At 39.2% G+C, this 12,219-nt stretch overlaps 1 protein-coding gene and 1 long non-coding RNA gene across 3 annotated transcripts in view; both read right to left on the bottom strand.

The window, feature by feature from the left end:
* The window catches only part of LOC142203938 (uncharacterized), a 1,061,686-nt gene that overhangs the window by 971,857 nt on the left and 77,610 nt on the right, over positions 1 to 12,219 (bottom strand). The window lies entirely within an intron of this gene.
* Positions 1 to 12,219, bottom strand: part of GLT1D1 (glycosyltransferase 1 domain containing 1) — a 100,695-nt gene that overhangs the window by 45,899 nt on the left and 42,577 nt on the right. Inside the window, exons 6-7 of the mRNA XM_075275033.1 lie at positions 9,143 to 9,199; positions 1,854 to 1,949 (exon numbers count right to left, since the gene is read on the bottom strand). Of these exons, the coding sequence (XP_075131134.1) occupies positions 1,854 to 1,949; positions 9,143 to 9,199 (153 nt within the window). The remainder of the gene's footprint in view (positions 1 to 1,853; positions 1,950 to 9,142; positions 9,200 to 12,219) is intronic.

Raw genomic sequence — 12,219 nt, 5'->3', positions numbered from 1 at the left:
AAGGACTATGCATGAAACATGTTTAGTATAATTGGGTGCCGACATGCTTCTTCTTCAGTTTCTTTCCTTTTCTTTGGTAAAATGACCACTCACTTCCTCTGCAGAACAGTCTATAAGACAGACACGCCATCTCTGCAATACCCTTTTGACAGACAGTGATGAAAGCTTGAGGGATGTCTTACAGATAGTGCTGCAAAGAAAGTCTGTGGCCATATTAGTATAAAGCACATGGAGAGCTGAAAGGAGCCTGGTCTGTTATCTGTCTATGTAAACACACAGATAACACTGAGTACATTCTGTACAAGCATCTGCATGTTATCTGATTTGCATAAGTATTGTGAACAGACTTCAGGCAAAGCCTCTGAAACACTGAGGTGGGAAAACTCCTTTAATGTGCAGTCCTTTTTTTTTTCTTTTAGAAAGCTGGAGGGACATGTTAAGTTTTTCTTGTGAGCATTGTATTGAGAATATTTATGAAAATCCTGAAATATACCAGTTTTCACCTTAGTTACTGGAGCACCTGAAGGTTGGAAAGTGAGTGCTAGTGTGAACCTTGCTTTAATTTACCAAAATAATTAAGGTGTACCTATACCTACAACTGCCTTTTTTTGGAAGCACTTGTGGCATTGATTAACTTACTAATATAAATGTCATTTTCCCCTCATTTCCATACGAATAAAGCTGTGATTTACATGAAAATGGGTCTCCAAAGCAGAATTGCAGAGGTATATTTGGAAACTGTAGAATCACAGTATGAGGTACTGAGATTAGGTTTATAACCCACTTACTGTTGACAGTCTCCTTTTAAGGACACATAGCACTGCTTCTGTCCCACGGCTTCAACTAATCACTGACTACACTTGTGATCTGTCAATACCATTGATCTTACCGTTATGAACAGAGATTGACTGCACAATTTTGTGTATAATATGTCATTACTAGAAGCCAGGACACGAGCAAAAACCTGAAAAGCAGCAGAACTGGAGCGACAAGGGAACAGTAAGGCGAGTATTATTTTGAATATTATTTTATACCAACACTATGGTTTTTTTGTGCTTTCATAAGGACTGCTGCAGGAGGAAATTCTCAGTTTCCCTATTAAAGGGAACAGTTCACCACCTCCCAATTCCAGCTATTGGAATAATTTAATAAGAGCTCCTTCACCGATTCCAACATTCCAGAATAATAATTGCTGTTAGATTTGGTGTCTGATATGCTATTTATCCTGTGATTGGAGCTCTGAGTCATGCCCCCTTGCCTGCCCCTGTCTGACACTGCCCACCAGACGGTACAGATTCTAAATAGTATATAAGGCACCAAAACTAACACCATTGATAGCTCAGGACCAGTAGGAGCTATAGGAAAAATTCCAATTGTGCTGGAATCAGTGGAGCAGCGCCTATTGAAAGATGCTAAGAACTGGGATTGGTGGAAGTCGTGAAAGGTCTTCTTTAACGTATCAAAAGTAAGAATTTAATAACATGCCCAAATGTAACATCAAACTGCACTTTCAGAAACAAGAACGTTAGATAAACAATGCTGGGCACACAATAGTCAACAATGAGTAGATGGCAAAACACCTTATGTATTATAGGAGCAATGGTAAAGTAACTTTCTTTGCTGTGCATCAACAGTTAATAGAGGAGTCAACCCTTCATCATAAAAAAATACATTCTTAAAGGTCATTTAATTGTGTAAATTGAATATGTACACTAAAATGAAAACTTTTACAGTACATCTGAATTTTTATGTTTAGTAGCTGCAGGACACGTGCTGACCCCTGTCATGCTATTAAACTATATGTATCATGCTGTTGATCATACAAAACAGTTGCTGAAAAAAAAAAACCTTACCTGTAAAAGCCTCAACCAAGTAGAGTGGGTCCTTAACTCTTCTCAGGCCACAAATTAATAGGAAAATGTGAAGGTTTCCTGGAGTATTCGCCATTCCTACAAGATAGCCAATTCAATAACTAGAATGAGACGCTTATCTAAGCTGCCTGGATGGGTTTTGGAATGAGTCTGAAACGGATTTTAAAATAAATGGCATAATATGAATAGTTAACATTTCATTTTTTTCTGTAGCCTAAGAAAAAGACACATCCAAAACCATTCCATATTAATAGAGGAATGTACAGGAAAAAAAAAAACAGCAATGTGCATTTTCTGACATGCTCCACCCTGGAGAACACAATATTTTGGGGCACAAAAAGCCATGTTAGATAAAATTACAAACAAACAAGATAGTTTCTAAAAGGACTGTATAAAATAAAGGAACATGATTATTTCCTTTGTCTTAAGTCAATATTTTATCTAAGCTCCCATTTATTGTTCACTGGAAGGATCCATGTTCTAAAGTAACACATACAACCCCTTTATCGTCAATATATATATATATATATATATATATATATATATATATATATATATATATATATATATTTTTTTTTTTTTTTTTTTTTTTGTTGAAGTTAACTTTCCTCCTTCCTCAGGTAAGTGCTGCTTCCAATTTGAAGGCAAGTAAAGACACCTTCATTTGTCACATAGTCCCATTTATACCAAGCACAATCATTATACAACACAATGTACGTGGCAAGCAGAGAAAAGGCCAAATCGCTCATCTGAAAGAAGTGCTCTCTTCGAACGATTGATCATAGGGAGGCCGAATCTTGGATCCCCAACAATCTGATACAGATGACCTATCCCTTTAAAGGGGTTATGCCACAAACAATAGTTACCCTGTATCCATAGAAAACGGGCTAAATTGCTGCACGGTTGCGGTCTGACCATTGACCCCCACAGAACCTGAAAACAGAGGTTATTTACCCCTTCTGTGAATAAAGCCAAGTAAAAGTGGCCAAACCCCTGATAGACCACAAAACTACTCCCCACCATTGACTTCAATAAGCGGCAGTACAACATTCAGCTATGTCTGGCATATCCACTGAAGTAGAGCATGGACAAGTCGATCAAGGGGTTCAGCCAGTTTTCCTGCAGCTGCATTCAAAGCAGGGGTAAAACACTCACCATTTTCAGGATTGGTGGGGGACTCTTTCAGATGCTCACTGAAAAGCAAATTACCCTTCATATGATAATAAAAAAAAAAAAATGTTATATATATATATATATATATATATATATATATATATATACACATACACACACATATATATATATATATATATATATATATACATACATATATATATATATATATATATATATATATATATATATATATATATATATACACACACACACACACAAATATGCTGTTCATACACATTAGATCTATGCTCGTCTTGTGTGCGAATGTGTTCTCGGAGGGGTAAGGGGGTAAGGTCAACACCACCAAAGATGTCCCATCTCACTTGACAACCAATTTGGCAGTTGAATACCAAACACTTTGCGCTTCTTTTGCCTGCCACGTACTGTTGGAGAGGAGTTGGGAGATCCCTACAAATGGTACTTGAATCCTGACAAAATCTGTGGGAATGGTTTACACTTATCTAAAGAGTATGGTCACCTTTAGATTTAAAGGTAGTCTGCCAAAAAACAAAAAAAAAAACACTTCAGTTCCACCACGCATAGGTACCAAGCAGACTTTAGTTGGTGTAGGTGTTGGGTACCAATCATAGGTGAAAACTGGTGCTGTGGCAGGCGTAGCCACGTACCATGTTCACCAAACCACTCATTTTTGCATAGATTAAGTTGAATTTGTCAGCAGTAAGTAGTATCCTAACAGCCCCTACAACAGCTTATAAGGGGTAGTGATGGTGGTAGATTCCTTTTAAGTGTGCGCCTTGATTTGCCATGCTAGACGGAGCTGTTTATTCTGTTAGATCTTTATCCTGCCCGGTTACTTCTGCACTTTATTCATGACTGCTTGGCAGCTGTAAGATTAAAATGCCTGCGTACTTCAGCAATCAGCAGAAGTGCCAGCGCCTTGGCTTGCACAAGGAACGTCGTTCAGCAAACGTTTCAGTCTTTATTAGGAGGCAATAGGCCAACACTTCTTATGACTAGAGATGAATAGCGTTTGTTAGCTAGCAAATTGTTACACTGGGAAAAATATAAAAATGAAATAATGACGGTAATGAATTCTGTGGTTTGGCTAAATTAAGAGCAGCCCTTATAGAGAAAGACAGGAAGCGCTGGTTGGAGTGACAAGAATACAATGCAGGTTCATTCGGAAAGTTTCAGATGCTACAATCCTGTCGCTCAAGAAAAACAACAACCTTGACTCCAATAAAGATATCCATTCTGCCATATTTATAATAAAGCTGAAGAATTCTTGATGCCTTAAGAAAAAGAATCCCTTTTTACAGTACTACCACGTCGGAATAGCCTTAAGAAAGGCTATCCTTCCCCTACCTTTAGAAATTTTCTCTGCGCCGCCATTTTGGTGATATTCCCGATTTTCTCCGTATGCAAATGAGTCTCCAGACAGCACAGGGGGCGGTCCCCCAGTGCTCAAACAGCACTGGAGGCGTCCCCTGTGCTGCCTGAAGACTCTCCAACACTGCCCTTCTACAGCCGCGCGTGTCCTCCTGCGCCTTCTTCCAGCAAGACTGCCTTCACTCGTGTAGCGGCCACCGGAAAATGGCAGACGGACATGCGCAGTAAGCGCTTTTGGATGAAGACGTGATGAGAGGGTGAGAGAAGAAGCAATCTGGAGAAGATGGAGGCATCGGTGAGGAGTTTTCAGACAGTACAGGGGACGCCCCTGTACTGTTTTAGCTCAGGGGACACCCAGTGCTGTCTAAAAATTTATTTACATAAGGAAGAAAGAAGATATTTCTCAGGAACGGCAGCGCGGATCAGAATAATAAAGGTACGAGAAGAATAGCCTTTCTTAAGGCTATTCTGACGTTTACTTAGTTAAAAAAGGGAATTCTAAAAAAGAATAACCAAACCTTAGTGTTAAAAAAGAGGAATTGGGCAGATTAATATATGGTTTAAAGTCTTAAAAACTGTGCTGCTATATTAGTAGACATCCCAAAAATGAAGATGCAGTTTAGAAAGCAAACCAGAACAGACGCCCCAAATAAGGTGTCAGTTTAGAGCCTATACTAGGATCACAATCAGAAGTATCTGTAATCCTACTGAATCAAACGTCTCTTTACATGTTTTTATTCGCTTTTTGGACACTATAACGTAGGAGCACCAACCAATTAAGGACACAAGAGGTGCTATTGAGCCAAACATGGATCACCATATGTTTCAGTGGTACCTAAATTATACAAACTATCATGACGATTTTTGCAAACTAAATATCTTTCTTGTGACTGCAACAACCAGAACCACCCCAATTCTAATAAATCAGCTTTTATTGAACTAGCGAATCTGTGACCAAGCTGTATTACTGTTTTGTAGAATAAAAGGGGATAATTTTTTTTCTAAACTCATAAAACCTCACTGTTATTCAGACTTTTACCCTTAGCTAAGACAAAGTCAAACTAAAATGGAGTTTCCCACTTCTAGACCACTAAGATTTTCAGACCGCAAGGTAACAGATCTCAGGAAATGTATTTTATGTTATTTCTCTGTCAAGTCTGCAGTGGAGGCTTCCAACGTTCCGGAGCCTGTAACACAGATGTGTACACAACCTTATTAAGTATAACGAAAAATAAGAAGGGAACAACACTACAATGTCAAGAGATCTCAGTTTTCTTTTGGCAGCAAAATCCCCAGACAATACACATGTAATGCTCCTATCCTTTTTTCTTGTAAAATAAAGCTTCTCCAATAGCTGAGGTGACAGATGCCAAAGAAGTATTTATTCAAATGTGTCTTTACTGTAACGGATCCAAGTTCCATGTCCTCACAAAAAGACAAAGCTAATCCAAGCCAGCCACAGGGATCATATTCTGCGTCTGTGTTTTTTTACAACTCATGAATAGCTAAAGCTACAACATCATATGCTGTGATTTATACGGCATGTCAGAGGCCGCTGGTGCTCCGTTTTAAAGTAGGACACAGGTACTGAATAATGACATGTACTTATGAATGTGATGAGCCTATTTTCTGGATTCGCTTCATTTCTTATACACAGTTGGAATACTAGCGTGACCGACTGAGGGAAACTAAATCCGATGGTCTTAACATCTTCATTCATCCTAGAAAGCTTGTGTTTTGGCACACTTTACATTTACAGGATTAATCTAAAGACAAGAAGGTCTTTGCCTAACACTTCCCCTATTACTGCATTCTCCACCACTGAAGGGAAGCTTTCTAATCTCTGCACCGATGTCTCTTTTGGCCATGATATAGCCTAATTATTTTTTTTGTTTCTCATGAAATTTTTTGTAAAGCTTAACTAAGCTTTTCGTCAAATTTTTTATGCCAATTTTTTTTTTTTTTAATGTAATGTAAATTGTGAGCCCCATAGGGATCACAATGTACATTTTTTTTCTCCTATCAGTCTTTGTAGAATGGGAGGAAATCCACACAAACACAGGGAGAACATACAAGCTCCTTGCAGATGTTGTTCCTGGCAGGATTTGAACCCAGGACTCAAGCACTGCAAGGCTGCAGTGCTAACCACTGAGCCACCGTGTTGCCCCTGATTTTATGCAAACTTTTGTAACATTAACCACTTCAGTCCCGGGCCAATTTTCAGTTCAGGACCAGACACATTTTCATGTTTTTTGTATGTGTGGTTTTGAGAGAGTTAACATTTGTATCATTTGGGCTATTCAACTAATTACTACGTCTTTTTTCGGTGACACATAGGGGCTTTATATTGTTTTTTGGAATTTTTTTTGCATGTGTTTGAATTTTTTTTTTTTATCTGGGAAAATATAAAAAAAAAAAACGGGGGGGGGAGTATCGTGTCTGTTTTTCACTTTCCATTTTTTCTTTTTTTAATATAATAACACAAAGTGCTACTAAAATACTTTAGTTTAATTTTTAGTTTATATGGTGTTATTGGGGGTGGGGCTAGAACCTTTAATAAGGGTGTTTTATTAACATATAATTATATTTATTTTTTTAATTATTTAATTTGAATCTTTTTTTTTCTTTTATTTCTTTTTTCTCATTGTGTCCCCATAAGGTCATAATAGACCTTTGTGGACATCTGATCACTATTTTTATGATGGGGAATGCTGATATCTGCTGTAACTAGGGCTGGTACTTTTAGTCCCAGTTACAGGAGGAATATAGCCTCCAGCCCATTCTATAGAGCTGATATGGCTCCTGTAGGATCCAGTAGCTTTAACACATGCTGATCCCAGCAGATCATGTGATCGCTGGGTCAGAGGGTGCCCATAGCATTGTATACAGTGCTCATTGACCGCTGTATACACAGTGATCAAGAAGGAAGGAAAGGCGAGACAGAAGAAGCCCGATGGACCCCACTGACTATTATAAGATCTGTCAGGCTTCACATGTCACCAGTATGTTAGGGGTCCACCAATGTGAATGTGAACTTAGTGACAAATGTTCAAATAAAAATGAAACTTAAAAGTAGTAACAGTAACATACAAATGTTTTGACACCCCTAGTTAAATTGACTGTTTTTTGGAACAGTTAATGGCGGGTTCACAACTGCACCAAATCTCCACTTTGCAGGTTTCCATTTCCTGCCTGAGAAACTGGATAGCAGACTAAATCCGGCAGGTAGTTTTCAAACCCATTCATTTCAATGGGTTTGCAAAGTGTCCGCCTGTGAGCATCTTCTGCTCTCTGCAGCGAAAGTTTTTTTTTTTTTTAACTGGACACAAAGTTGGACATGCAGGACTTTGCGTCCAGTTTAAAAAAAGAAAGTGGTTTCGCCGCGGAGACAGAAGACACTCACGGGCGCTCAGCAGCGGACACTGAATGCCGGGTTTCCGTCTCCTATCGGCAGAAGACTGAAACCCACAAAGTGGAGACCGGGCGCTGGTGTGAACCTGCCCTAAGCAAGTTGAAGATAAAATGATCTTCAAAAAGCATAACATAAAGTTGACACATTCCCAATGTATTTTTTAATGAAAAAATTAATTTAATATTTTACACTAGCATATTCACTCGGCTTCGTCCGCGTGTCGTTGTTGGCGACGATGCGACTGCGCCCGCGTGTCAGCTGTCGCACATGTCTGTATGTAAGCGTGCCACCACCTCCCGGACACGCCATTTCCCAACACCCCCGGCTTGTGTTCCCCCTTCCCACCGGCCCTGTTCCCACCAAACCCCTCTCCTGCGCCCCCCCTGAACTCGAACCCTCCAGTCCTCCAGGCTACTCACACACACCAGGCACAGCCGATACACTCTGAGTGCCGCGCACAGCCAAGTTGCATGTTTACGAATTTCCGTTGCTGCGAGTAGCCAGCATCTTCAGTACACACACACATCCCGGCCAGGTGACAGACGTGAGGCGCCGCGGACAGCAAGGCTGCATGTTCGCAACTCGCTGGAGCCGCGAGCAGCCCCCATATCCTCCGCCACTCACACCGATCTGCAACAGCCGAAACATATTGTGGAGCCGCTCACAGCAAGGCCACATGTTCAGCACTCTCCGGAGCTGGCTTCTTAAGCTCCCTTCATGAGCAGACTCTGCAGCTGAGTCACTGCTTGAACATCCCAAAAGTGTGGACTGGAGGGGGATGAAATGACAGGTCCCACTACCAACCTACCTGCCATTCCTAAAAATCCAGCCCAATACTGAGCATTTACCAAAATGCTCAGCAGATGAAAGTTGTCTGCAGAGAACAAACATTCCTTCAAGAGTTTTCTCATCTCACCCACCTTAGTAGTCTGGGTGAGATGTACACCCCCTCCATTACCTGACCAGCCATCGGCTTACACACTGTATATATAGTTTAAAAAAAAAAATGTAGTTAGCTTAAACTCAATTTCAGTTGGCTGTTATACTTCCTTAGAACACCAGGGAACTTTTTTAATGGGGAAATTTCTTTACTACTTTTTTATTGTCTAAACCAGGATGCGTCATAGGTCATAGCTACTCATTTGGAGACTTAGGTTCTAAATGAATTGTACTAAACAAATGCAAAAAATGTTAGTCAGTCTTAGGCACCATATACCTGAACATGAAATAGCAGATATTTTCTTAATTTCTGTTACACATCCATTTTACTGTGTGAAATTCTCTAAAAAAGCTGTGCTTTCTGGGTAAATAGTTTAGAGTTGTCATTACTTACCCGCATTGTGAAGAAAAGCTTCAAAATCAAAAGAAACATTTGGTGTGGTTAGAATTCCTACAATGAAAACATAAAAATAAACTTTGTAAAGGTTTTGTATGGTCTACAAATGGCCTTTATATAATTAGGTATTGCATTTTGTAAGACTATGGCATTGCTTTTCATTATCAGTGGCCTAAAAATGCTTAGAACGTTCCTGTGGTTTCCAAAAGCCTTTAGAATAACCTGCTAAGGAGAAACTATATACTGATGTATTGTGCGGCCATTTCTCAAAGGTGTTGGTGAAACATAATGAACAGACTGTGCTCTACTGCCTTATACACACTGGAAGCCATAACTAAGGTGGCTATCTGCATTATTAATACTTTCAGTGGACATACTGACCAAGTATTAAGATTCGCAAATATGAGTTACTACGGTAGAACTTACTGTACCGATTTACTTTTTCTTCCTGCTAAGTGCCAGTAAATATCGATGTCTAAAGTGCAAAATTGCTATAAAGTAAGTGCTGATTCTAGGCTAAAGAACAGCCTAAATTGTCTAGCTAGCAATTACGTCTGAACGTACAATTGCCTGTTCTTCTATAAGGTGAATGCATGCACTACCTGAAATTACCTTATTTTAGCCAGTGGTTGCTCCAGGCACTCCACAATAGAGGTTATCAGCCCTAGTAAGTGAACTTTAAGCATATTACATATGGTTCTGGTGAGCAAACTTTGGCACACAATGCATTCACACACATTCAAGGGCGTAAAAAGTTGTACATTTACATGGCAATCGCTTAGCTAACATCTAAAGAAACCTAACTTAACCAATAACCTAAACCTGCATGTTTGTGTGTGTAACGTTTAGGGGCCGTTCACACGGAGTAACACAGCGCGCATTGTGCCCTCATATACACGTGTAAAAACACACGTGTAGAATCCAGTAAGCCATTGAGTTCAATGGCTTTTTTTTTTTCTTCGTATTACGCGTGTTATACGAAAATAAAAAGCCATTGAACTCAATGGCTTACTGGATTTTACACGTGTGTTTTTACACGTCTATTTGGGGCACAATGTGCGCCGCGTTACTCCGTGTAAACGGCCCCTTTACATATATATTGAATCCTATTTTAATTAAATTCAGTAATAATCCCTTTTTTGTCACTTTCCACCTATTAAACCTAACATCTTTGTAGTTTTTTCACTTGTTCACTATAAAAACAGAAAACTAAAAAACCTGTACTAGATCTGTCAGATGAAGGACTTTAGTCATTTGATCCTGCCCAATTTTGTATGAGATTTTTGAAGGAATGTGGATGGGTTTGAACTTAAACGAGAGACCATTATTTTATAGAATGTACCTGTTGTTTGAAATGACTTTTTATGATAAGCAGCTTTGTGTACGTGAGGAGTAATATTATTTAGACCTTTATATGTCTTACACTGGCGTCACACTAGCACCATGGTTTCCACCATTCGTTGGGTCACCCAGGTGTCTGCTGGATGTCCACTGTATTAAAAGTGGATGCGTCGGAGAAAAAAGTCCTCTGTGCAGGTGCCTGGTAACCAACTGTGCACCCATGTGTTCACTGTTTCCAATGGATATAGAGTATTGACCAGATAATGATATAAGCATCTATGATTTACTAGCACTTAGTCTTATTTGTCTATTTTTCTTCTTGCTAAGTGCCAATAAATATCTATGCTTAAGTGCAAAATTGCTATAAAGTATATGCTGTTTCTAGGCTAAAGAAACAGTAAAGACCACCTATAAATCTGCCAGCTAGCAATTACATGTTAACGCATGAGTCTATGTTCTTATTTATGGTAAGTTTTATTCACTTTACGAAATATGTCACTTTTGGTCTCTTTTTGTTAAGTTTTGTTTCAGACCCCCTACCAAGATGACTGCTACATTAAACTGAACACAAATTGACACTTTACTTCTTTAGGTCTACGGGATCCCCTTCTGCTGGACGTTTTCCCTCAATAATGACATTCTCCCTATACTCTCATTATTGTACAAGTCAACTTCACGAGGTTGCAAGTCCCATCTAGCCAAACAATGATTGTGCCTCATTCAAAGTCACTGAAAATGCTCAGTTTTCCAACATATGGCCCCATTAAAACTTGCACGATTTTATGCTGCACCTCAATGTCATGCGTCTAATTTCCAGTCCTGTAAGTACATGTGTCTCTGGTAAAGTGACCATTAAGTGTATCGGCAAGTACTGATCTGTACTGATGCAAATATACTACTCGGGTTGTGATAGAAAGTCACTATTTAGCTGCAGAATCAGCCCAAGCCTCTAAGGGTCCATCCACATGGAGGAAAATGGTGATGAAATTGGTGTGGAATTTCAGTGCTGAAAAAAAAAAAGCCACCCATTGACTTCAATGAGTTCCTTTTTCTGCTAGCTGAAAAAGGAACCCACTGAAGTCAATGGGAGGCTTTTTTTTCAAAGCTGAAATTCCACACCAAATTCCTCACCATTTTCCTCCATGTGAATGGACCCTTACATTTCCTCTATATCCTCAGTTTCTAGACACTCCATCATCTCATCTATGCAAAACATAGAAAAACATTTTACGCCTAAAAATGACAATGATAGAATCACACCATCTATTACAAGGAGTATACTTACATGTAAAATAAGACATGTTCTAGCTCTTTGAATCCTTCAATAGGTGCTGCTCTACTCATTCCAGCACAGCTTATACTTTGTCTATAGCCGATACGTTTCCAACCAATATGATAATTACGTGGGTGGTCACGGGTTGCCAGCTATAATCTAGCACCGCCCACTTGTTGTTGATATTTTTCACAACACAGAACAGTGCTTTCTGCACAAATGGGGTATAAGACATTCTTACAGGTCTTCAAACTCTTCCTAAAAAATGTCACATCTGCAAACTGGTATAAATGCCCAATGCTGACACTTTAAACAGCACTGCCAATACAGGGATCTTCTGAAGACGTAATGAATTCCTCTCCATATTTTCAGAATCCCCAAGGGGCAAATTTTGTATTTTTTGATGTGCAACAAATCAATTACTAATAAATCATATATAGAAATGATACATGCCATCTTT

Source organism: Leptodactylus fuscus, chromosome 1 (assembly GCF_031893055.1).
Source record: "Leptodactylus fuscus isolate aLepFus1 chromosome 1, aLepFus1.hap2, whole genome shotgun sequence".
NCBI lineage: Eukaryota > Metazoa > Chordata > Amphibia > Anura > Leptodactylidae > Leptodactylus > Leptodactylus fuscus.
The sequence above is the reverse complement of the archived record's forward strand: the minus strand, read 5'-3'. Positions and strand labels throughout refer to the sequence as shown.